Source organism: Symsagittifera roscoffensis, chromosome 5 (genome assembly GCF_963678635.1).
Source record: "Symsagittifera roscoffensis chromosome 5, txSymRosc1.1, whole genome shotgun sequence".
In the NCBI taxonomy this organism is placed as follows: Eukaryota; Metazoa; Xenacoelomorpha; order Acoela; family Convolutidae; genus Symsagittifera; species Symsagittifera roscoffensis.
Genome location: NC_087066.1, coordinates 33,337,188 through 33,364,803, shown reverse-complemented (window position 1 = coordinate 33,364,803; position 27,616 = coordinate 33,337,188). Strand labels below are relative to the sequence as shown.

The following is a 27,616-nucleotide window of genomic DNA, read 5'->3' as shown; positions in this document are numbered from 1 at the left end:
AAATTTAATCAACGTATTTTTTCATACTAAAATCAATCCTAATCCATTTTTGTCAGTGCGGGAATTTCTGCGGCTGTTTGATTCTAATATTACAGTCGGGTGATGGAAAAAAGCGACTTTTTTGTTTATTGAAATTGCCCCAAATTTTTTAAAGTAATTTTAAAATTGCCCCATTTTTTTTATCCGCAAATCGAATTTTGTACTCAGACAAACATTTTTCAAAATTTTTTTGTGCGTAATGTAGCTCTAGATACACTAATGTTTGCTTTTTTTCCTTTTCGCTTCACAATTATCGCTTCACAGAACAATGAAAATTACTATTTTTTGTATGCAAGTTTATCAATGTCTTGATTAATGCACTATGTGATTAGCGTATGTGATTCACTTTTACTACAAATTTATCGCAACAAAATCCCCGCAATCTGGCAACCAATGGAGTTTTTACAGTAGACTAAAGATTTTCGGATCGGTTTCAATTGAAAGTTTCAAGACAATTTGAACTCGGTTGTTGCTGGTTTTATCATCAATCAGAACCTTTGAAAATGACAGAACAAGAATAATGACAAAAAACTGTGAATTTTTTACTAAAAATTTTTCAAATATCGTGTATAGACTTTTTAGATTCAGTAAAAAAATATTAATCAAAAAATTTTCTACTTTGTTTTTATTTAAAAAAAAAACATATCAATTTTATCTTTTCTTGGAGTGTGTTTTGAGACTGCTGACCACATAATTTAACATTATGTTGACAATGCTTCTTCTTGGTATGATCAGTAAGTTCCTCGCTGCTATATGTATAAAAGTTACAATAGGAACACTTTAAAACAACACAGTGCTTTCGATGTCTTGACGCATCTTTACGTGTGTATTCTCTTCCACATTCAAGACATGCAGTTCTTTCGTTTCTATTCAGTGATGGCATCTAAATAAGTAAAAGAAAAATGGGAGATTTAGATTGTCCCAAATTTTCAGAAAAGAAAAGTTGAAGAGGCTCAAAAAATGAATAAAAGTGAATAAAAACAGCAAATTTCTTAAACAATTGTTTTTAACGTGAAAGAAAATCAGAATAGATATGCTATCTAGTCTAGCTGAAATAAAAATCATCCAATCTAACCATAGATTTTTCAAAAATTTTGCTATCAACCAATCAGAATCGAGCATTCATTATAAGGAAATTTTTATCTTTTTTGATATCAACCAATCAGAATCGAGCTTCAATGATCATGGAATTTTTAATAAATTTTATGTCAACCAATCAAAACTGAGTTCTACTTCTCATGGGTTTTTCCAAAATTTTGATATCAAACAATCGGAATTGATTATTTTTTTGGTAACACTGTTTGTTAGAAATCAACTAATCAGAATCCAGCATTTTCCAAAAGTGAACTGTTTCTTATTTAAAAAAAAACTTTATCATTATTTGAAAAATTTTTATCAAAAAACATCCGATATTCCTCGAGTTACTTAACAAGAAAAAAAAATTCCAATTGATTTTCCTATTGATAAAATAGATGTTGAATCTTACTTTTTGCAAAATTTTTTGGACGTTTATGTTGTCCAAAATAGAATTCTCCGACTAAGTAAAGGTCTCTTCAGAGAAACTTACTCAATCAAAGGGTTAACTTTTGATCCACATAATGCGTATCAAAGCTTCAAACTTACGGCTGAATTACACCTCACCAGGAAAGAAGTTTTGTTTATTCTCGAGAATTTGAAATTAATCAAAAAGTCGTACGATAATATATCAAAATCTCTTTTTATCCCCTACCCAATACCCAAATTTGTAAAAACTCCCCAGCAAAATTCTCTATTCCTTCTTTTCTTTAAGGATTTTCAATGTTCAAATTCCTGCTTGATTAGGTTTGGAATCAGACTTCCAAATTTTTGCTTTGAAAAAGTCATAAACTTTGAGTTATCCTCCAAAATTTACATAAAAATTAAAGAACTTGACTATCTACTTGAAAATCAGCAATTTCTCATTGATTACATACAAAAATTTCAATGATCTTGATCAAAAAATTTGTAGAGAAGCTGCTTGTTTGCTATTCTTTTGTTACTTGTATCAGCAAAATTTCCTATTTTTAAGGCAAACAACTTTTGGTCATTTATTGCTGCAATTGCTTCTGTGTATATTTTTACTTATTTGGAAGATTCAAGTTCTTAATAAGTTCCTCTGATTGCATACGACAACTAGATCAAAAATGAATATTCTTGTGATTGGAAACGACAATGCCCAAAATGGAACTTTGCTTCAGATTGGACACGACTTTTATTCAAAAATTCCATAAAAGGAAGGAAGCCGAAATCTGATTGGACACGACTACAATCCAAATAAGGAAAATCAATTTTGATTGGTTAAACCCACACATTCGAGTTGAAGGTACCCCTAACTCCTAACTAAAAATCATTTTGTTTTCAACTTAACTACCGTCAACTACCTCCTCTATCAGCTCTAAATATCTTAATTTCAACTTATCTTCCGTCAGCTACCCCCTCTCTCAGCTCTTTCTTGTTTTTACACTTTTACTCAATTTATTGCTCAAAATGTTTTTCTCAGTGCAAAACAGCAACCTCATATACTCTGTAGAATTTTCGCCTGATTTAGTACAAATCCAAGTGCGAGAAACAGTTTCTGAAGTTTTTCTGGCACGAATGGACATCTCAATCCAAATCTGGCACACGGTGGAAGTGATGCGAAGGGATTTCAACGAACATCATATGATGCAAGTTCCCATCACAGAGAACCAACTTGAAGAAATGCAAATGATGGAGGAAGTTTCTGATCATGTGGGAATGAACTACCCCGAGATTCCTGACTCAAGATTTGTAGCTCAAACAGTCGACGACTTCCTCTTTCCGTGGGAGGAAGTGGGATCAGCCTAAAACCCCATCACAATAGATGAAGATGAGGGTTTCTCAGAAACAATGTCGCCTCCAGCTCCACAACAACCATCAGCAATGGAACCTCGTCCAGCTCTGCATTCTATAGAGAACCTCCAGAACTCTTCTGCTGCTCGACAGCTTTTTGATTAAATGTCTTTGTAAATAATTGTTGTTTGGTGTTGTTTTTGTTCTTTGTAATTAATTAATTTCTTCAATTTCATTTTAATTATGAGAAAAAATGAGAGGTTCAGGGTTGATTGAAAAACAATAAGAACTTAATTTAGTGTTCCGAACTTGCACATTTGTTAAGAAACTCGAACAATTTTGCACACATATTCGGAAAAACACTATAAAAAATAATACACAAGTGAAAAATACCTGATAGTTTTTGCATCGTGACAAAAAAACTCAACCATTTTCGCACTTTATGGAAAAATAGAAAATTTTTTCGCATTTTGTCAAAAAAAGTGAAACACTTTTCGCATATTGTCAAAAATATTGAAACACTTTTCGCATTTTGTCAAAAACAATGAAACACGTTTCCCATTTTGTAGGAAACAAGTAAAACACTTTAAGCATTTTGTCGAAAAAATTGAAACACTTTCCGTATCTTGTCAAAAAAAGTGAAACACTTTTCGCATTTTGTCAAAAACAATGAAACCTTTTTCGCATTTGTAGGAAAAAAGTGAAACATTTTTCGCATTTTGTCAAAAAAATGAAACACTTTTCGCATCTTGTCAAAAAAATTGAAACACTTTTCGCGTCTTGTCAAAAAAAATTGAAACACTTTGCATTTTGTCAAAAAAACTAAAGCACTTTCCGCATTTTGTCCAAAAAATTGAAACAAAATTCGCATACGCTTTGAAACATTTTTGCCATCTTGCCGAAATAAATAATTACAATTTTTCTTGCACAGTTAATTACTAATCTTTATGAAATTTTTATTCAAAATATAATCCATCAGAAAACTAATTTTTGCATGTCTGTTCATCAGAAACAATTGAAAACCAAGATATTAACATAGGGAATAGCGAAAAAAGTCATCAATATAGAAGTTTTCTAAGCAATAAGTCAACATGCGTTTTTTGCCGCATCACTCAAAAATAAAATTAAAATTTTACATAATTTTTGAAAAAACCAAGAAAAAACGTGCATTTTACCAAAAAAAATTCTTATATTTTTTTTGCATTCTGCAAAAACTCTTGAGAGAATTTTTGGTACACGTAAAAATAATTTTTTCTTTATATTTATATGTTAAAAACTGTTCAAGCTGGAAAAAAAAATTTTTTTTGACAAGATTCTTGTAACAAATGTTCAATTATCATAAGAAAAATTATTTGAAAAAGCCACTCAGAGGGTCTGACATGATTCCTCTACAGAGCTAAGAAGGCGTGTTTTAAATTATTTAGGTAATAAAAAAGTAATTCCACCTGAAAAAATGACGTCATTACACTTTAACTTTTATAGAACAGTAAAAGTTGTGGATTATTTCCAACAGAGAAATTGACGTCTTTATTCATAACATTTTAGAATCTTCTAATTCAGGTTAAATCCTTGAATTTTTTAAAAAGTCATTACACATTAACAAATAGATTTTGCACAATCTTCTAAATTCTAGAAACAATCACTAAAATTTAACCAATCAGAATACCAGAACTAACTCTAAGGTGATGAGGTTGTTGAAAAAAACTTGTGGATATTAGTTATTTTGCTAGTTTTTTAAATATCAATAAAGATACGCAACCAAGATTGTGAATAATAGGAATAGTTTTCAATGAAATTCTTCCCTTTTGAAAAATCTTAGTCAACAAAAAATTCAGTTTTCAGTTTTTTTATGAGAAAGTTTTTTTTTGAGAAATTCAGCACAATTTACAGCTGAAAAACTATATATTTTATTTCAATTGAAAATCTCCTGCAGTTCAGTTCATTTTACCAACATGAGAAGAATTGTTAGAAGAAACGGAAATCTATCTCAAATCTTGAAACCAATCATAATAGAACGGATGAGTAACTGCATCCAGTTTGAAATTGGCACCGAAACTGTCAAGATTCTCAAATTTAATAAAATCTACCAAGCTAGTGAGCAAATTATCATAGATCTTTCGGAATGGAGAGAGCTCGAGACTAGAAGAGTTAGAGATTTTAGAAAAGAATTGGTTATGTCTAAGTCACCTTCGAGAAAAACGTATGGGTTTTCATATGATTCAAAAGAAAAATATTTTGATGAAGTTGTGGATCTGGGATACGGAGTAGTTTTCATTTGCTTACAAGTGAACATTGACTACAAATGACTATTTTTGAAAAAATGGTTGAGTTTGACATCTTCTACCTATATGACTGGCAAAAAATTGAAACAATTCGTGATAGAAGATACAAGACATAAAAATTGTTGGTTGAACTGGATAACATAGCTCTGTTTAGAAGAAAACATGGTGTGGCACATGAAGAAGAAAGTGTCAAGGAACTCGAAAATTAACTCATTTTTTTGATTTTTTACACATTTTTTCAAGTTTCCCATTGAATTGTAAATTGTTTTTTTTCGATCAATTGTATAAATTGTTCCTGAACCAAAGCTTTGTTTTTTAAAGGTTTATCTTTGTAAACTTTTAAGAGCAAATTTGAAGACAATTGATTATTTTATCACAAAACTTACATAATCTCTATGCACAGAATCATGACAATCAATAAAGCAATCAATAATCATGAACAAATCAGAATCATATTTTGAGTTATGAATTTTTCAAATTCTATCCAGAAACGCTGAATCAAGAGTTTGTGTGGAAGCCAGTTTCTGGTTGGAACATAAATAATGTCTCTTGAATTTTTTCCGAATTAGTCGTTTCTTTGCTATACTAGGCATCTTTTTGGCTCTTTTCCATTTTTCCATCGTAAATTATGTTGAACTGCTCGTCTAAGCTGATTGAACATTTCTCCGCATGACGTAACAATACTTGAATAGAATCTGTTTTTGAACAAAGTGTAAAGACAGTCAATTCTTGATATACGTATACATATTTATCTATTCTCTGAAAAATTTGGCTAAGAGATATTCCTATTACAACCAAATGGAACTTAGAATTCTCCAAAGAACATAATGAGTTATGGGTAGAGAACTATGTGTCAAGCTCTTCCCAGCTTTTATTCAGATTATTGTAAATAATCGCTATTTATTTCCGTTTCCAGTGATTTTTACGAAAAATACATAGTAACACATGATTATTGTGTCTCTACCCACGTGTTACTATGTATTTTTCGTAAAAAATCACTGGACACGGAAATAAATAGCGATTATTTACAATAATCTGAATAAAAACTGGGAAGAGCTTGACACATAGTTCTCTACCCACAACTCATTATGTTCTTTGGAGAATTCTAAGTTCCATTTGGTTTTAATAGGAATATCTCTTAGCCAAATTTTTCAGAGATTAGATAAATATGTATACATATATCAAGAAATTGACTGTCTTTACACTTTGTTCAAAAACAGATTCTATTCAAGTATTGTTACGTCATGCGGAGAAATGTTCAATCAGCTTAGACGAGCAGTTCAACATAACTTACGATGGAAAAGAGCCAAAAAGATGCCTAGTATAGCAAAGAAACGACTAATTTGGAAAAAATTCAAGAGACATTATTTATGTTCCAACCAGAAACTGGCTTCCACACAAACTCTTGATTCAGCGTTTCTGGATAGAATTTGAAAAATTCAAAACTCAAAAGATGATTCTGATTTGTTCATGATTATTGATTGCTTTATTGATTGTCATGGTTCTGTGCATAGAGATTATGTAAGCTTTGTGATAAAATAATCAATTGTCTTCAAATGTTCAAGTAAAACAATCACACATAGCAGCAGCTATTGGGAAGAATGTTTTTGCTGAAATTAAGGATTTATATAGGAGAAGTAACGCCTACGCGATTTCGGTATATGTAAATTTCAAACAAAATATTCCATACTTGGTATTACTTCCATATATGGAAATCATGATGAGTCATACTTCTTACTTCCATTTTCATTTAGTCTCAAAATCATTTTTCTCATTTTTCTTCATCTGATCAGTCTGTTCTTCAAAAATGTACTCAAAAAAAGACACTAGTCCCAATTATTTTGTGTTCTCAAAAAATCAAACAAGAATTTGGAGGATTTGTTTGGTTCAAAAAATTCTACAAGGGGAAATTTCATTTTGAGCCCTGCTTTCAACTATTAAAAAATAACGATTCGGGACAAATTGAAAATTCCCAACAAGTCTATCTAAGTGAAAAAGAAGGAGACGCATTATCGACAATCCGGAATACTGTTATTCACGATGCTGAAAACCTTGGACTCGTATATACATATGAAGCCAAATCTGGCAAAGAATCAACTCTGGATCAGGAGCTGGAGATCTGTAATAGAGTATATGAAATAGCAACATACAACATGAAGAGGGTGTGTGTCACAATCAAGAAGTACAGTGTGAACAATCCACCCCACATTCAGATTCGACTCTTCACTGCAAAAGATAATGAAGCAATGAAACAAGTTGCCTATGTCAACTATACTTTGAACGAACTCAAAGAACTGTTCCAAACTATGGGAGACTTTATGTTTGTTGACAATTGTAAGCCTCAGTAAGGCTTTGTGATGTTTTGTATGTTTGTTAATTGAAATATTGTTGGTTCAAAACTATCTTTTGTCACTGAAGTGCACAATTAGAGCTGGGATATCTGAGGAAAAGCCAGACAAATTTAAAAAATTTAATCAAAATTGACATAAAACACTTCCATTTATCAAGAGATTTTCCAATTTTGCTTAGGAAATTACTGAAAAGATTATTCAATAACTGCTTTTATCAAAAGTTAAGTAAAATTTGTCTTATTTGGACAAAATTGCAAACAAAATGTATAGTTAGTTGTAACATTATCATTATTTTTCGATTTCTGAATTTCATTGGTTGTTTTCAATTGCTTTATTTTGAGGTTTTGATTGGCTAGAATTTACTTAAAACTAATCAGTCTCTAAATAATGGAAAAACATTTCATGTTGTTTCCAAAATAAGTAAAAATGGTTCAACAACTCGAGTTTTTTCAAGTTTCTTTGTTAAATTCAGTAAGAAATATGTTTCTATCAAAAGCGTTTTCAATGTCTGAAATGAACATTTATCAGATTTTAAGGTTGAACTACTACAAAGAACAAAAAGGGTGGTGGACAGAAATTGAGTGGTGGATCAGTAAAAAACAAAGGAATGGAAGAGTCTATGAAACAAATAATGAAGATAAGGAACATCATTTCGATTACTGTTTTGAAATTGATACAAATGCAAAATCTAGATTTGTCAGATTATTTTTTAATCGACTATCTAAAATTAAAAAACTTTCGGTTGTTTATATTACAAAATACCAGAAAGAAAACAACAAAAATGTATATTTTGGTAATTTCTCTTTTCACTAGTTAGAAATAGAACAAATCGAAAAAATTTTGAATGAAATTTCAAAATTTGAATTGAGCAATGAAAAAACAAAATAAACCAGACAAGAAATCTCATTTATCTCATTTTGGTGTCAACTGTATTTGTTAGTTAGTTATGTTAGAACAATTCATATAAAATGATTGATTGGGAAGTTTCTTAAAAATATTTTGGTGCTGATCTACACAGTATTTTAAAACCTGTGAACACTTCATTCTGATTGGTTATTACCACAAATACTACCTGTGAAGAAATCCTTGATATCTACAAACGATATCAACATTATTGAAAAACCCATGAGAAGTAGAACTCAGTTTTGATTGGTTGACATTTATTTAAAATTCCATGACCATTGAAGCTCGATTCTGATTGGTTGATATCAGAAAAAATCAAAGTTTCCTTATAATGAATGCTTGATTCTGATTGGTTGATAGCAAAACTTTTGAAAACTCCATAGTTAGATTGGATGATTTTTATTTCAGCTAAGCTTAGAAGCATATCTATTCTGATTTTCTTTCACGTTAAAAACAATTGTTTAAGAAACTTGCTGTTTTTATTCACTTTTATTCATTTTTTGAGCCTATTCAACTTTTCTTTTCTGAAAATTTGGGATAATCTAAATCTCCCATTTTTTCTTTTTCTTTTCTTTGAGATGCCGTCACTGAATAGAAACGAAAGAGTTGCATGTCTTGAATGTGGAAGAGAATACACACGTAAAGATGCGTCAAGACATCGAAAGCACTCTAATGTTTTAAAGTGTTCCTATTGTAACTTTTATACATATAGCAGCGAGGAACTTACTGATCATATCAAGAAGAAGCATTATGAACATAATGTTAAATTACGTGCTCAGCAGTCTCAAAACACGCTCCAATAGAAGGTAAAATTGATATATTTTTAATAAAAACATAATAGAAAATACTTTGATTAATACTTTTTACTGAATCTGAAAAGTCTATACACTATATTTGAAAAACTTTTAGTAAAAAATTCACAATTTTTTGTCATTATTCTTGTTCTGTCATAATCAAAGGTTCTGATTGATGATAAAACCAGCAACAACCGAGTTCAAATTGTCCTGAAACTTTCAATGTAAGTCGATCCGAAAATCTTTAAACTACTGTGAAAACTCCATTGGTTGCCCGATTGCGGGGATTTTGTTGCAATAAATTGGTAGTAAAAGTGAATCACATACGCTAATGAGTGCTTAAGTGTTTGTTGAAATACTATAAAAAACTGAATATTTATAAAACATCGATTAATTGAAAGGTTTTATCTAATAACCATTTTAAAGTTTTCCTTGCTTAGTGCTTGTAAAAGTAATCAAAGAGTAGTGCGTAGCAGCTATTAGGGATTGATTTACTAAGAAATATGGTTTCCTTTTGCTTTTTTTTTCTACGATTCAGAAAAGAAATTGATGACTGACCTGCAAAAAGTATGTTTTGTTAGCTTTTGAAAATTTCAAAATAATACATCATTCTCAACCAAAAATTTACTTGAAAATAGAAATTCAGAGTTGAAACAGCAATATACAGTTCTAGGTCAAGAAAAGTGTTTCAAAAAGGATTTATGGTAATAATTCTGCTTCGGATTAATGAACGTTCGTTGAAATGATACAATTTTCCCTCTAAAACTCAATTTTCAAATAAAACTTTGTTGGAATTGGATTAATTTGGAAGATAGTAGATGAAGCAGAAACTGAGAAAAAATCAAATTGAGATAGAGACTCAATTTAATTCACTAGGAGTTTCGAGGTTTTTTTTAAAATTTAGCTTATTTAATACATCTTGAGAAAAAATCCAACATAAAAGTGTAATGTTTGGAAAAACTTTTATCATTGATATACTAGGTTAACTTATATGAAAATTCAGATTTTTTGAAAATAATTTGTTGTGAAGTAAACCCAACTCCAACATCTTTTGGAAGATGATACATGAAGCATAAATAAAAAACGTACCCTCAAGATCTACATTTCATTTTTTTGGATAAAAAAGTTTGATGTAGAAAGATTTTTGGAGAAAATAATATGGAGCCTGCTGAATATTTCTAAGCAAACTAATATTTCAGCAAAACCAGATGTTTGATCTCTTAATTCTATTAATTTTAACAAGAAAAATTTCAAATAGAAAAACAGTAAAAAATTAGTTCTGTTTAGCTTCAATTTTTTTCTTCAATTAGAAAATTACGTTGAATTATAGAGTTTTTGCTTAATAAATGATTTCCTTTCCTTAATCGATGTTTTAGAGAACAGATCTTTTCGATGTTATAAATGTTGCAGAAATGTGGAACTTAGTTCGCTTGCGTAATGCTACTTCTAAAGGCTTGGCAGATTATAAGTAATAGGACTGCTCTTAACTTATTCTAAGAATTCAACGTAAAAAAACACCTTTATATTCTCAAATTATACATGTGCTTTAGAGTACTTAAATTAGCAGCAATTCTTTCTCACTTTGACTTTTTTGAGAAAACTTCCGACAAAAATCAAGAACAAAAAGCGAATTACAAATTATTTTGCAAGAAAAGTGATAGTTAATGATCTCAAAAGTTGCGTTTTTGCTGAAATAGTTTGCTGTAGCAACTAAACAAGGGAACCTAAAACGAGAACATGTACAAAAAAGATGGTAGTATTTAAACGATATTAGTTCTAATTTATCTCTGCAAAAAATTGTTTGTTCAATTGATACTACTTTCTCCTAAATTCCACAGTTCTGACTAAAATTTCTTGCAAAGTGAGTTCAAGAGCGAAAACATGCAATAAGCAGAAAGCAAAAATAAGCTAAGGATATAGAAAAATTCTACGAAAAAACCATGAAAATTTTGTTGTAGAAGCAACAGAGAGATAATCATCAGTTTTGAAGAAGATTTTGTTGAATATCATACAATCTAATATACTGTTAAAAGAAATATACCCCATTTTTAGTCATTTTAGCAGTAAAATGTTCAATTTTTATCAATGAGCTGGGTCTTATTATTATTAATAATCTTAAAAATGTCTCAGAAGTTGTAATTTTTGTACAAGTTTGGGTGATTATTCCGGAAAAAACTGAGGAGGAGCTGGATCATGGAAATTGATCTGGAAGTTTCAATGAGTATTGCTCTTATAGTTCAACTGAATTGAGTGGTCGATCAGTAAAAAACAAAAGAATGGAAGAGTCTATGAAACAATTATTGAAGATAAGGAACATCATTTCGATTACTGAGAAATCTAAACACTATCTTAAAACATGGTAAGATTGGGCGCCAAAAATTTTTGTGAAAGTTACCATCTCAAACCTTACCATCTTAATTGGGAAACCTATTCCCTATCTTAATACATAGGAAATCTATTCCCTATCTTAAATCATAGCTCGGAGGTCGGATACTCTATTCCCTATCCCATCCCCCTGATCGCCTCACACATATCTTACTAACTTCACCATTTTCCCTAAACTTCACCTATTGTATACAAAATACAAAAACGCGAGGCATCCAAAACTATAAACTATAAGACAAACGTGCATATTCTGCCCACTAAGCAGATAATTTCATGTTGATGAATCCCGCCCACTAATTGTCCCCCTCAATTATATACAGCCCATCAAAGTCCAAATTCTAGAATACTTTCATAATACTAAATACAACCACAAGCAAAAAAACCTAGTTCAAAAACTAAACGCATGAATTTTCCCTAAAAAATGGCGAGCACAAAATCATCCGAGCACTCGAGCTTGTATGGCTTCTCCTCTAAACTAAATACGACATCCTCATGCTTGCCAAACTCCTCGCATCGTGCGACACAATTCGCACTAATTTTCCGAATGGATTTTTTTGCCGATGACGACCCTTTGTAAATATAATTGAGAAATCAAACTAGAAAATTTCAAAGACTACTACACCTTCATTTTATGTTTCACTTTTATTTTTTTTAGAACTAAATCAAATTTTAGAACTTATTTTTCAGTCGTCTAAATCAAATAAAAACAAGTAAAAAGTTGTAAACTCTATTCTATAACTTTTCAAATTCAATTTAACAATTGGAGTATACAACTGAAGTAATCAAAATTTTCTTCCCAAGCAATAAATTCATAAGTTTAAATCACCATAGCAGTAAATTAATATTTCTATTTAGTAAATTCACAAAAACCTGCAATGAATTAAAGAAAACTATCCTTTTTACAAGACGTTTTTTAAACAAGTTTGAATCCTTCATTCGCCCATAAATCACACACTCTTTCCACAATCGCTCAGCTCGCCCACGAAGAGTTGTTAAATAATGAACTTCAAGTTTTAAATTTCATTGATAACAACTCTAATTTGTTTTCACACGTTTCAAACTTTCCTCTAACCCGGTTGGAAGGATCTATGTAATGAGCTGAACTAACCAACGCAGCTTACTAACGCCACAAAAACACAAACTAATAGCATGACAAAAAAAAGAAAGTCTCACGGAACCCAAACGGGATTCAACTCGCAAAAAAATCAGACCGCAGTTCAAACCCGGAGAGGAAGGCGTTGGTTCGGGTTGTGTGTGTGCGTGGGGGGATAATGGGTAACTCATGTGGCTGTCAGGTGGGGTGAATCATTTGGGGGGATGGTTCAAGTGGAGTGGGGGGTTTGGTTCAAGTGGGGGAGAGAGTGGTTCAGATGGTCAGGTTGGGTAAAAAGTTTAGATGTGGAAAGAGAGGGGGTTTGTTGTAGTGGGGGTGATTCATGTGGAGAGATAATGGGTTAAACACTGGGGGTGGGGGTTGTAAGCAGTTAACGGAATCTTGTGGTGAAACATTGTAACATTGGGGTGAAGCAATCAATGTAACTGTCAGGCGGGGTGAATCAGTTGGGGGGATGTTTCAAGTGGAGTGGGGGGGGGGGGCGCTGGTTCGGGTTGTGTGTGTGCGTGGGGGGATAATGGGTAACTCATGTGGCTGTCAGGCGGGGTGAATCATTTGGGGGGATGGTTCAAGTGGAGTGGGGGTTGTTTCAAGTGGGGGAGAGAGTGGTTCAGATGGTCAGGTTGGGTAAAAGGTTCAGATGTAGAAAGAAAGGGGGTTGGTTGTAGTGGGGGTGATTCATGTGGGGAGATAATGGGTTAAACGCTGGGGGTGGGGGTTGTAAGCAGTTAACGGAATCTTGGGGTGAAACATTGTAACATTGTGGTGAAGCAATCAATGTAACTGTCAGGCGGGGTGAATCAGTTGGGGGATGTTTCAAGTGGAGTTGGGGGGCGCTGGTTCGGGTTGTGTGTGTGCGTGGGGGGATAATGGGTACCTCATGTGGCTGTCAGGCGGGGTGAATCATTTGGGGGGATAGTTCAAGTGGAGTGGGGGGTTGGTTCAAGTGGGGGAGAGAGTGTTTCAGATGGTCAGGTTGGGTAACAGGTTCAGATGTGGAAAGAGAAGGGGGTTGGTTGTGGTGGGGGTGATTCATGTGGAGAGATAATGGGTTAAACGCTGGGGTTGGGGGTTGTAAGCAGTTAACGGAATCTTTTTGCAATTTGAGAAACTTTAGGTTTAGAAATCCAGTAAGCCGTACACTTGCCGTAACTTCTGCATTGCTCATTTGCGAATGCAAAACATCTTGCAAAATTTCGCACGGCGAGAAAGAAATTAAGGTGAAAATTTTTTTTAAATTGATTTGAACGCATTCTAATTAAATAAAATTTGATTAAAACTTTAGTTCATTATCGATTATTTATTCCATTTTGTTCTCTAAGTGCAAAAAAAGGAATCGATTATAGTGATAAAATTTTAGACCACAGAAATCCAAGAATTGATTTCTTTTCACTTTTTGTATATGCGGGTAAGTCTGTTTATTGTGAGTCTGTCTGTAATTTGTGTGCGGGTATATATGTGAGTAGTTTGTTTTTGTTTTATTAATTGCTGGTGGCGAATAAAAAACATCGGTCATTATTTTTTGCGCCATAATATTATAATCTTTTTTTTTGCTACCCTTAATGTCGTTTCCGTTCACGTAATTCATTTTCAGTAACTCTGAACTGCTGTTTTCTGCTTTTTAGTCTCTGTTGTTGCTGTTGTTGTTGAATATGGAGGGGCGTCAGTGAAAGCTGCTTTTGCAGCGTCTTCAATGCGGTTGCTCTCGTCAAGCTGGTGCTGGTTCCTCTGTCAAATTGTCGAGACTTGTGACCGTCGATCCGAAGAACTCAAAGGGTGCTGCTGTCGGGTCGTGGCAGAAACCCAGTGTTCTACATTATCCTATCTTCATCACATTTTCTTTACGTAGGGTCAATTGAAGTGTCCATCAAGTTCCTGTATGCTCCAAACGCTGCATGGTGACTGGACCTCAACCGAGCTAGGGTAATTGCGTCTTTTCGTGTTTTGTTGGCTTCTTTATCTGTCTTGCGTGAGAGTTTACTATAGATAGCGGCCACTCTGGTGTGGGAGGGTGCACCGTCTGTGATAGTTTTCTTGATATAGGTCCTTGCCGCTGCTAGAGACACGGGTTGTGGCGGGTCTTCACTTTTAGTTGCTTCGTTATCAAGGGTGTCGGCCATCTCGTTACCGGGTATGTTCACGTGGCTTGGTATCCATTGTATAATTAGCTTCACTGAGACATTTTCATGGTTGTTTCTATGCTCATCTGCATCAGTAGATTTGTTGCTAAGGGACTGCACTAGAGATTGACTAGCCGTGCAAATCAGTACTTTCCGGACATCAGGCTTCGCTTTTCTGATCAACGCCGTCGTGCTCAGCATCGCTTCTCTTTTTTCCTCTTAGGGCGACGTCAGCTCTCTGCCTTTGATCCTCATCTCAGTGACCTGTCGGGTTTTTTGGAACACTTCTTGTGACGACAACTCCTGCTCATTCCTTGCTGATGCCTACCGCAGCTGATACGTCGGTGTAGATCACGACGTTCACGCCATATTCTGTGATGAGCTTCAGTACGTTGCCGCTCCGCTCTCTGTTATGTTCTCGCCGTCCATCTGAGTGTGCGCCTTCCAAATATATTGCGTTCTTTCCAGGGTGGTTGCACTTGCCTTGGACCATCTCAGCCCAGAGCTCGATCGCGACCACCGAGTCACTGGACGAATTTACAGAGCAGAGTCACCACTGAGCAGATACAGATGGCAGAACAATTTAGAAAACAAAATACAGATGGCAGAACAATTTTTTGTTTTCTTTTACTGTGTTCGTTCTATAAAATATGCGTGAGTAGCTAAATTTTTATTTTCCTCACATCAAAAGAACGTGACTTGCACTGCTCACATGAAAAAAGTTACGCACTAAGCAAACCCACACATACACATATTATGAATTTTTTCAACATTTTTATATAACTTATACACCATCACGAAACCCACAACATAGATTCACATTTATTAACTCCAAAAAACTCACCATTCTCCCTAAACGTCATCTATTGTATAAAAAATACTAAAACGCAAGGCATCATCCAAAACTATGACCTATAAGACAAATGTGTATATTCTGCCCACTAACCAAATAATTTCATGTTCAAGAATCACGCCCACTAATTTTCCTCCGCAAATATATACAGCCCGTCGAAGTCCAAATTCTAGAAAAGATTCATAATACTAAATACAACCACAAGTAATAAAACCTAGTTCAAAAACCAACCGCATGAATTTTCCCTCAATAATGACAGCACAAAATCATCCGAGCACTCGAGCTTGTATGGCCTCTCCTCTAAACTAAATACGACATCCTCACGCTTGCCAAACTCCTCACATCATCTGACACTAATCGCACTAATTTTCCGAATGGATTTTTTTGCTGATGACGACTCTTTGTAAATATAATTGAGAAATTAAACTAGAAAATTTCAAAGACTAGTACTCCTTCATTTTATGTTTCACTTTTTTTTAGAATTCACCATTCAGTCTTCTAAATTAAAAAAAAGTAACAAATTGTAAACTCTATTCAGTAAATTTTCAAATTTAATTTAACAATTGGAGTATATAACTGAAGTAATCAAAATTTTCTTCCCAAGCAATAAATTCATAAACTTAAATCTCCATAGTAGTAAATTAATACTTCTATTTAGTAAATTCATAAAAAAGTGCAATAAATTAAAGAAAACTAACATTTATACAAGACGTTCTTTTTTATAATTTTGAATCCTTCACTCGCTCATAAATCACACACTCTTTCCACAATCGCTCAGCTCACCCACGAAGAGTTGTTAAATAATGAACTTCAAGTTTTGAATTTCATTGATAGCAACTCTAATTAGTTTTCACACGTTTCAAACTTTTCTTTAACCCGGTTGGAAGGATTTATGTGATAAGCTGAACTAATCAACGCAGCTTACTAACGCCACAAAAACACAAACTAATAGCATGACAAACAAAAGAAAGTCCCACGGAACCCAAACGGGATTCAACCCGCAAAAAATATCAGACCGCAGTTCAAACCCGAAGGGGGAGGCGTTGTTTCGGGTTGTGTGTGAGCGTGGGGGATAATGGGTACCTCATGTGGCTGTCAGGCGGGGTGAATCATTTGGGGGGATGGTTCAAGTGGAGTGGGGGGTTTGGTTCAAGTGGGGGAGAGATTGGTTCAGATGGTCAGGTTGGGTAAAAAGTTCAGATGTGGAAAGAGAGGGGGTTGGTTGTAGTGGGGGTGATTCATGTGGAGAGATAATGGGTTAAACGCTGGGGGTGGGGGTTGAAAGCAGTTAACGGAATCTTGGGGTGAAACCTTGTAACATTGGGGTGAAGCAATCAATGTAACTTTCAGGCGGGGTGAATCATTTGGGGGGATGGTTCAAGTGGATTGGGGGGGGGGGGTTGGTTCAAGTGGGGGAGAGAGTGGTTCAGATGGTCAGGTTGGGTAAAATGTTCAGATGGGGAAAAGGAGCTCGAATGGCCTCTCCTCTAAACTAAATACGACTTCCTCACGCTTGCCAAACTCCCCGCATCATCCCAAACAATTCGCACTAATTTTCCGAATGGATTTTTTGCCGATGACGACCCTTTGTAAGTATAATTGAGAAATTAAACTAGAAAATTTCAAAGACTACTAACCATTCATTATATATGTCTTATTATTTTTTAGAATTCATCATTCAGTCATCTAAATCATATGAAATTAAGTAAAAAGTTGTAAACTCTGTTCTATAAACTTTTCAAATTCAATTTAACATTTGGAGTATATAACTGAAGTAATTAAACTTTTTCTTTCCAAGCTTAAGTTTAATTCACCATAGCAGTAAATTATTATTTCTATTTAGTAAATTCACAAAAACTTGCAATGAAATAAAGAAAACTATCCTTTTTAAAAGACATTTTTTAAACAAATTTGAATCCCTCATTCGCCCATAGATCACACACTCTTTCCACAATCGCTTAGCTCGCCCACGAAGAGTTGTTAAATAATGAACTTCAAGTTTTAAATTTCATTGATAGCAACTCTAATTTATTTTCACACGTTTCAAAATTGGAAGGATTTATGTAATAAGCTGAACTAACCAACGCAGCTTACTAACGCCACAAAAACACAAACTAATAGCATGAAAAGGGAAAAAAATCCCACGAAACCCAAACCGGATTCAACCCAGATTAAAACTGGATAAAATATATTTTTTTTGAAAATCACTCTCAAGTTTTGATGATGATTCTACAAACACAGTTTTTCATACCATCTCACAATTTAATAATTCCAAAATTGACACCCAAGATGAATTTCAGAACTCCGTTCCCAGCCCGTCCACTTTTTCGCAACCGCCATTCCGTCCACCCCACTCCAACTCCTGATGAACTTTCCCCTGCTCCTTCTTCCTACACCGACGCAACCCCAATTCTCTCCTCAATGACAAGTGACCAACCCGATCCCCCTAGCTCCGTCATTGAAGAACTAGAAAACGAGCTTGTTATTTTCATCACCTAACAAGAACAGCTTCAAAACCCTTACACATTAAAAATTCTTCGCTTATCACAATCCATTTCCTCCTCCGTATCCTCCAACCCAGCCACAACGTTAGAGGAAACCCGAGCCCACCGAGTTTTCAAACGAAAGCATCCCAATACCCAAACACTCCACTACCCCCGAACACCTCGACTATTTCCCTTCACCCGCTCCCCAAAAACACTCAAGAAGTTTTACAAAATAGCTTAGCATTCTTTCCACAATATACTTACTATCGGACCACTAACAACGACCAACAAACTTACGTTGACGAATATAGTCTGGTTCCCACACTCTTATGGATATCATACTACCATTCCACTCACCCATTAGCACTTCCCTTATACAATAACCCACGTGACAATGAAATATGTCAACCTCGATTACAACACCTAACCACAAAACTGCGTGAAAACATTACACAACCATAGGACTAACGCAATCAAGAAACAGGTTGGTTACGCAGAAAGCACACCGATTCTCAATTAACCACTATGATCACGGTTTTGCACGATATCTGGAAGATACAATCTTAGGAGAAGACGAAAAAATACTACCCAACTAACCGAACGTTTTTTCATTAAATCACAATATTTATTTGTCATTAACAGCATGAATAAAAAGATTTGATAATATTGTTTCTACAGCACTCCGAGACAAAAAAACCTAAGGATTCTTATTTTAACAAATTTAATCACTTTTCACTGACTTTTAATTTCCTCACATCAAAAGAAGGTGACTTGCACTGCTTTGCTTGAAAAAATGTTACGCACTAAGCAAATCCACACAACATACCCTTATTATGAGTTTATTCAACACCACTATATAACTAAAACAACATCACAAAACCCATAACACAGATTCACCTTTTCTAAGTCCAAATAAACCTCACCATTCTTCCTGAACTTCACCTATTGTATAAAAAATACTAAAATGCAAGGCATCATCCAAAACTATGACCCCATAAGACAAATGTGTATTTTCTGCACACTAACCGATTGTTTTCATGTTGAAGAATCTCGTCCATTGATTGTCCCCCGCGAATATAAACAGTTCATCGAAGTCCAAATTTTAGAATAAATTCGTAATACTAAATACAACCACAAGCAATAAAACCTAGTTCAAAACACACCGCATGAATTCTCACTCATATGTGACGAGCAAAAAATCATCCGAGCACTCGAGCTTCTATGGCGTGTACTTTAAACTAAATACGACATGCTTGCCAAACTCCTCACATCATCCGAAACAATTCGCACTAATTTTCCGAATGGATTCTTTGCCGATGACGACCCTTTGTAAGTATAATGAAGATATTAAACTAGAAAATTTCAAAGACTACTAAGCATTCATTATACATGTCTCATTTTTTTTAAAAATCATCTTTCAGTCATCTAAATCAAATAAAAACAAGTAAAAAGTTGTAAGCTCTATTCTATAAACTTTTCAAATTCAAGTTAACAATTGGAGTAAATAACTGAAGTAATTAAACTTTTTCATTCCAAGCAGTAAATTTATAAATTTAAATCACCATAGCAGTAAATTAATTTTTTCATTTAGTAAATTCACACAAAATTGCAATAAATTAAAGAAAACTAATCTTTTTACATGACGTTTTTTTTAACAAAATTGAATCCTTCACTCGCCCATAAATCACACACTCTTTCCACAATCACTCAGCTCGCCCACGAAGAGTTGTTAAACAGTGAACTTCAAATTTTAAGTTTCACTGATAGCAAATCTTACTTGTTTTTACACGTTTTAAACTTTCCTTTGACCCGGTTAGAAGGATTTATATAATAAACTGAACTAACCAACGCAGCTTACTAACGCCACAAAAACACAAACTAATAGCATGACAAAGAAAGAAAGTCCCACGGAACCCAAACCGGATTCAACCCAGGTTAAAACTGGATAAAAAGTTGTTTTGAAAGCCACTCTTGTGTTTTTTTTGTTAAAACCAAAAAAAAACACAAAAAACGAAAGACAAACCCAAAAAAAACGATTGTACTGTTGATAAAAGGACACAACGAAAACAAAAAAAGAGTTAAACACGTAGTGTAACAAAAGGTTGGACGTATAAAGAGACTCTTCAAAAGGAAACCATAAAATAAAGCCCACTCCTGGCCTCACCAACCGGAGGGACGTCCTGCGCATGCTCTATAGCCGGCCTAATCCACCCACCGCGCTACAACCACGCTTTGTGACCCACACTCTACTTTTGCTGAGAGTTGCTCTAAATTGAGCGACTCTTTGAAAATACCCAAACTAAAATGAAAACGCTTTTGCGATAACAATTAAAAATAAGTCACAACTAAAACTTAACTAACAAGAAGTAATTATATATATATGCTAGTACGTAAACATTTCTTAGAGCCCAAGGAACGAGCAGCAAAGGAGATGACACTCCGACTCCATTCCAACTCTGGAATGGCAAATTTATTTGGTTTGCTGCAAAAGTCACTACCCTCAAAAGATTTTAAGTATGAGCTCAACATCGCAGCATAGGAAACCCATTGAACCAGAACATTGGCCATCTCGATAATGATCTCACATACCGATCCTAGTAACTTGGCACTTCACATCAACGAGAAACTTCACCCTGCACGTAGTCTCTCTCTAAACTTAATGAAATTGATACATCATTGCATCGATCAGAAGTCTTGACACAATCACCCAAGACTACCCACTATCAACGAGACTCATCTTGAAACACGAACAAAACAATCTTCTTCCATACACACGAACAACTACAACTCTCCCCTTTCCAAGAAGTCACTTCTCACAACTTCTAAAGAAAGCTACATCACTCGTCCTTCGTTATAATAAACAATTAAAAAACTAAAAATTCTCTAAACGCCGGATGGGTGGAACCAGTTCTGAACTAGTATTTATAAACCAATTATATTATTGATAAAACGATCACTATAAAATAATACTAACTTACCAATCATATTCCATCTCTAACATTGACACTTATTTGTAAGTGCTGATACGACTTGTACGTTCAGCACCAAAACAATTTGAATAAACCTTTGAATACAGTTGTTCTCATTCTGGATAAACTCCAAGAACTAACTCGCAAAAACCAGTATAAACTAGATCTATTGAGACTAGGATATATAAGAGTAATATTAAGATTGGTATAAGACTAAGAAGTTGCACGAATCTATCCGGCCGAAAATAAGATAGTGTGACGAACAGACTGTGCACTTTATCTGAAATCATTCCATGAGTACAGGCCATAAAGGTCATAACTCAAAACAGTAAAGATGGGAAACCTTGAAGTTGCTTTAAGAGCAACTGCTTCTCTTCTTCGTCTTGAATCTCAGCATGTCGTATGTCGCGATCTGGACCGTTGAGGAAGAAGTTGGTCTTGGCAGCATGTTGACACACTTGATCCGCATCATGCAACGAGGCCTCCTCTTTTGGTACGAAGAAGATGCTCCTCTGGGGTCTCTCGGGGGGACCCATTTCGAACACTACTCTGTTCTTCTCCAGGATGATGTGGATGAGGGACAGTGGCACAGAAGGAACATACTCCGTCGACTGAAATGCACACTAAAAAGCCTCAACAATTTACGGCCCCAAACTCAAAATGAGCTCAAGAAGATGTTAGATTAAGAATCTTACAAATAGGCTTAATAGTCGTAATTTTATCCAGTTTTTCTGGTTAAAAATATGACAAGAGAGCAGTGAATTTAGAGGGTTAATGCACAACAATCAAATGCTTAGACTGGCAACTCCCAGGAGCTGTCATGAAGCTATCACCTCAATAATGATTGAGCACGGATATGAAAAGGGCGTTTCAACTCTAAAAAACGTCGAATAATTGTAAAGCATTGCCTGTCGAATTTCTCCCTTGCGAAGAAATTCGAACCGTTGAAAAACTTTGACAGAATATGGATCACCAATTTTGGGCCCAATAAAACAACACTTGATGTTCATCTGAGACGGAACTATTCAATCGAACAGTAGATGAAATGGCTAACCGTATTTTCATACAAATAAGTCTCAACAAAAAACATCGAGTTCTCCCCACCGAAGTTTCCCCGTTAATAATCAATTATCTGGCGATTTTTTGTTTGAATGTACATTTTTGTGTTTTGGTATTTTGCTCAGTCGCGCATGTCGCGGAGGTTTGTTCTCAGTTGCGCCGATCTGGAATTAAAAATTTTCAGTCGCGCCGATCGCGCCACCTTAGGTCGAGCTGGTTTCGACGATGTTTTGAGTCGCGCCGGTTGCGGTAATTTTTTTTTAGTCACGCCGGTCTTCAACTGCCAAGTTTCGGTCGCGCCGGTCTGGAATTGCGAATATAAAGTCACGCCGGTCTGGAATTGCCAATTTAAATTCGCGCCGGTCTGGATTTGCCAATTTTGAGTCGCGCCGGTCTTTCATTAAGTCGCGGACCTCGACCCGGGCATCCCTAAAGGTTTTCTGAAGTCGTCTTTACCGCCAATATACAGTAATTTTTCAAGGAAAGCGAGTGCCGAAAAAACGCATGTTTTTGGTCAAAGTTTTAAAACTCTCCAAAACGTGGCCAAAAGGATATTATTGACATCCCATCCCCTCTGGATAAAATCCTAGATCCGCCCAATAAAATTGATTGACTGTGAACGAAGAGAAATAAAAAGACGAAAAGAAGCGCATGTGACACAGTTGTCCCAGCCAAACACTTTGATTTTCGAAAACGAATGGGATCAATCGAATGTTTTGAGTGTAAACGAAGAGTTACTATGAGGAGAAGAGAAGTCACACGTGATATCAGTGTCTTAGCGTACCCAGTGAGGTATATACCCAGTAAGGTGGATCGGTCTATCCCTCGATGTTCAGTTGTATTAAAAGTTTTTTAAAAATATTTGTTTCATTTTCAGATTCGTTTGTGTGTGTGTGTGTTGTGTGTGTGTGTGTGTATGTGTGTGTGTGTGTGTGTGTGTGTGTGTGTGTGTGTGTGTGTGTGTGTGTTTGTTGAGTTGTGTGTGTGTGTTGAGTTGTGTGTGTGTGTGTGTGTGTGTGTGTGTGTGTGTTGAGTTGTGTGTGTGTGTGTGTGTGTGTGTGTGTGTGTTGAGTTGTGTGTGTGTGTTGAGTTGTGTGTGTGTGTGTGGGTGGGTGTGTGTGTGTATTGAGACGTGTGCGTCTGTTAATTTGAGCTGGGTGTGTGCTGTGTCTAATGTGCGCGAGTTTTTATGTGTTTTGGCGTGGTTGTGTGATTGTATATATGTATTGTGTATGTGTTCGCAACACTAACACAGTTAGACAACCTTACACAGCACACACACACATATACACACACAACCCCCCCCCCCCCCGCACCCATCGGAGTCTGTGTTTCTATAGAGAAATTGTATCTAGACTATCTAGCCAAGTTTTCGCGTATTTTCTGTGCAGAAATGATACGCATACGCCGTGAACCAACCCCCTCCCCGGAGCCACCCAACCCCTGGCCTGAACCACACCCTTCCCCCACCTGCACCATCCCCCCAACTGAACCACCACCACCTGAAGTACCCAATATCCCTCCACACACACAACCTGAGTCAACACCCTCCCCACCCGGGTTTGTCTGGGTTCGCACGAGGGTGGGGGTTTGGTTCATGTGAGAAGGGGGGTGTTCAAATGCGTGTGTGCCGTGTGTGTTTTGTTTGCTGTGTATGTGATTTGGTGTGTGTGTTTTCAGGATCAGATTCCAGACCAAACCCGGAGGGTGAGGGAGGTTGGTTCAGGTTGTTTGTGTGTATGGCTGGGATAATGGGTACTTCATGTGGCTCTCAGGTGAGGGTGGAACAGCTGGGGAGATGGTTCAGGCGGCGCGGGGGTTGTTTCAAGTGGGGGAGAGGATGTGGTTCAGGTCAGGGGCTGGGTGGCTCAGGTTGGGGGATGGTTCAGGTGGAGTTGGTTCATGTGGAGGGGTAATGGGGTAAATGGTGGGGTGGGTTTGTAAGGGTGCAAATGCACAAACGTTAGGGGGAGAAGTCAAGGGAATCTTTTTGGAATTTGAGAAAGTTTAAATTTAGAAATCGAGTACGCCCTACATAGGCCGTAAATTCAACATTACTCATTTGTTAAATGCAGTAAATCTTGCAAAATTTGGCACGACGCAACAAAAATAAAGGATCGATTTATTCCATTTTGTTGTCTGAGTGCAGCAAGGGGATCGATTATATTGATAATATTGTAGAAAAAAAAATCCAGTTTAATTGATTTCTTTTCACTTTTCGTAAATGCGGGTAAGTCTGTTTAATGTGAGTCTGTCCTAAAGCGTGTGCGGGTATGTGCGTGTGTAATTTGTATGTGTTATATTAATTGCAGGGGGGGCCAATAAAAAATATCCGTCATATTTTGACCGCCATAGTAATATAATCATTTCTCTGCTACCCTTACTTTCGTTTCCGTTCACATAATTTAGTTTCATTGTTTCTGTAATATTTTTTTCTTTTGTTTAGTCTCTGCTGTTGCTGTTGCTGTTGTTGAGTATGGAGGAGCGTCAGTGAAAGCTGCTATTGCCATCGTCAAGGCTGGTTCCTCTGTCATAATGTCGACATTTGTGGCCGTCCATCGGAAGATGGAGCCGTGGCCAACTTTTGCCCTGCCTGGTGAGAAAGTGCAGGATGTACTTCCCGCCCTTATCCAGCCGGGTACCCTAGACAGCTTTTATTTTTTTCTTCTCTTCATAGGAGGAAACAACATGTTTAATATTGAAGGCCAAACTCCCCGGGTTGACCAAAAATGCTTATCATACAATTCTCATAAACGGGAAATTTCTTTTCATACAACTCCATACGTACAGAAAAGTGTATGAAAACTCTATAATAAACATTTTCCCTTAAATGGAAAATGTATAATAGGTGTTTTCTCCATAAACCAAACCGTTGTTTTTTGTTTTTAAATTTATTTTCTGAAAAATTTTGGGTAGTGTTTGCAACCGAACACAAGTGACAATGACCTTCGATACTCAAATCACCAAAGGTTGGACGGCTTCACATTAACAATGCATATAGAACGAACTGAATTGTTTTCCAGGTGTCTTTCACAAATGATATAACAAAAGTAACAAACTTTTAATTTATGGCAAAATTTTTCAGTGATGATTATTTTAAATGTTTGAATTTTCAAATTATCAGACATTGATCAAGGCATACGTAAACACGCCATTAAAAAGAAATAGGAATTTTCAGCGTTTTTGAAAAAAAAAATCAAGCGAAAAGAAAAAAAAATCCAATATTATTATGGTATCCAGGACTACGTTATTTACACAAAAAATTTAATTTTGCATGCAAAAAAAAACTTTTTTCGAAAAATGTTTGTTTGCGTACAAAATTCGATTTGCGGTTGAAAAAAAATGGGGCAAATTTTCCAAATTACTGTGTTGCCATCAAAAATTGTGTCGCCATCAAAAATGTCAGTCATACAATTTCCATATATGAAAATTGTATGAAAAGCATTTTTTTCAAAAAAAAAATATTTTAAATCAGTTTTTTTTAGTCTGTTCAACTGTTCTGAAAAGCCGCAGACGACATCTTGACGACATCTTGATTTCGCTTTTCTCAAGATGTCGTCTTGATTTCGCTTTTCTCAAGATGTCGTCAAGATGTGTCAATATTATATCCCACGGAACAAAAGAACAACATATGGATAAATTGAAAGAGGTCTTAGACAAGTTAGATCAAGAAAATATGGCTATTTCGGTTAATAAGTGTAAATTCGGCTGTAAAGAAGTCGAATGGCGTGGTTTTGTCATAAATGAATACGGAACCATAACGATGCACAAGAAAACTGACGCAATCACTAAACTCCACCACCCTACAACGTTCAAACAATTAAAAAGTTTTATGGGATCAGTTCATCATTTAAATAAATTTATACCAAATTTGGCTCCATTGTGTGCACCGTTGAGACCACTTTTATCATCTTTCTCAAAATTCCATTACGTTTGGGAACAAAAACATGATAAGGCATTTTAAACCATCCTTACAGCGGTCCAAAACATCACAGAAAACCGACATTTTGTAAGTAATCGAGAGACCAGAATAGTGTGTGACGCAAGCCGCGATGGTATTGGAGCAGCGCTGGAACAAGAAACTCCATATGGATGAGCTACGGTGGCATATGCCTCCAGATTTGAATACGTGCGAAACTAAATATTCAGTAAACGAGTTCGAACTTCTAGCTGCGGTATGGGCCATTGATCACTTTAAATACTATCTGTCTGGCCGCCGCTTTACCTTGATTACTGACCACCAAGCTTTGGTTAGTGCTCTAAACAGCAATAAAAGTAATAAAACATATCAAAGTCGTCTAACTAGATGGATTGACCGTCTCCTCCCATTTGATTTTGATATAAAACACCTTTCCGGCAGCAAAATGGTTTTGATTGATTATATTTTGCGCCACCCGGTGGGGAAACAACAACCCCCCGCGTATTGGGACGAAAATTTTGTAGTTGCACTTATTGATGACTTCATCTCTTGCCTTGAATTTCAAGACAGCACTTTAGCAAACATTGAAATAATCGAAAAACCAAACGGTGTTCAACGCAAGTTACAGCTCGACCGGAACGAAAACTTTCCTCGTTCAGATTCACACGCAAAATCAGCAGAATTCACTGTTAATAATCCACTTCTGAAAAACAGTCACTCTCTACTGAATTCAAACAGTTCCAAACATTTCCAATCAAACAGTTCAAACATTTCTAACCAGTCCACATTCAAGAAAGACCAAAAAGATAAAAACCTTTTTTCGATATCATCCCTAACAACCTTATTTCGTCACACAATCCAGCACTCCACTTTACACAGAGATGAAAAGACAGTTGCAAACAGGGATGGCGCTACCCCCGTTTAAAAGAATTTTACGCAAATGCCACAACGGACAGCAAACGACAGTAACAATCCCGCCTACCAACTTTGCATCATTCACCGAGATCTCAGAAGAACAAACCCCAACATCTCTTTCATTCAGCGATGTAATGCATCAAGTGATCCCGTCGGAAGATAGTTTTACTTTTAAAAAAAATCAGACCAGTTATGCCAAACAGACACTCCAGACCAACCGGCAGAATGTCAAGCCATCACTCTGGAAGAAGAAGACGTACCGCTGTTTCGGAAAAATCTCCTAAAAGCACTCGACGTAGACTTTATCGCGGCGGCCACAAAACTTGATCGAAATCTTCAACCCCTGATTAATATGGTACGCCAACAAAAGTGGGATCAGATCAACGCCTGCTATGGACCATACTTTTGCAATGTGCGTGACCGATTATCTGCCTGTAACAACGTCTTACTATACGATGACCGAGTTGTAATTCCAAAGCAGATAAGGCAGATCATTCTAGACTCCATCCACTTAACTCATCCGGGACAAGGTGGCATGCTGGAAGCTGCCAAGCACAAATGGTATCCATATCTACATAGAGATATAGTCACAGCAGCA

At 35.7% G+C, this 27,616-nt stretch overlaps 1 protein-coding gene across 2 annotated transcripts in view; it reads right to left on the bottom strand.

The window, feature by feature from the left end:
- LOC134845841 (uncharacterized) overlaps positions 1-27,616 on the bottom strand; it is a 93,284-nt gene that overhangs the window by 1,857 nt on the left and 63,811 nt on the right. For both annotated transcript variants that reach the window (XM_063862937.1, XM_063862936.1), the window contains one exon: positions 21,469-21,736. In XM_063862937.1, the coding sequence (XP_063719007.1) occupies positions 21,469-21,736 (268 nt within the window). The remainder of the gene's footprint in view (positions 1-21,468; positions 21,737-27,616) is intronic.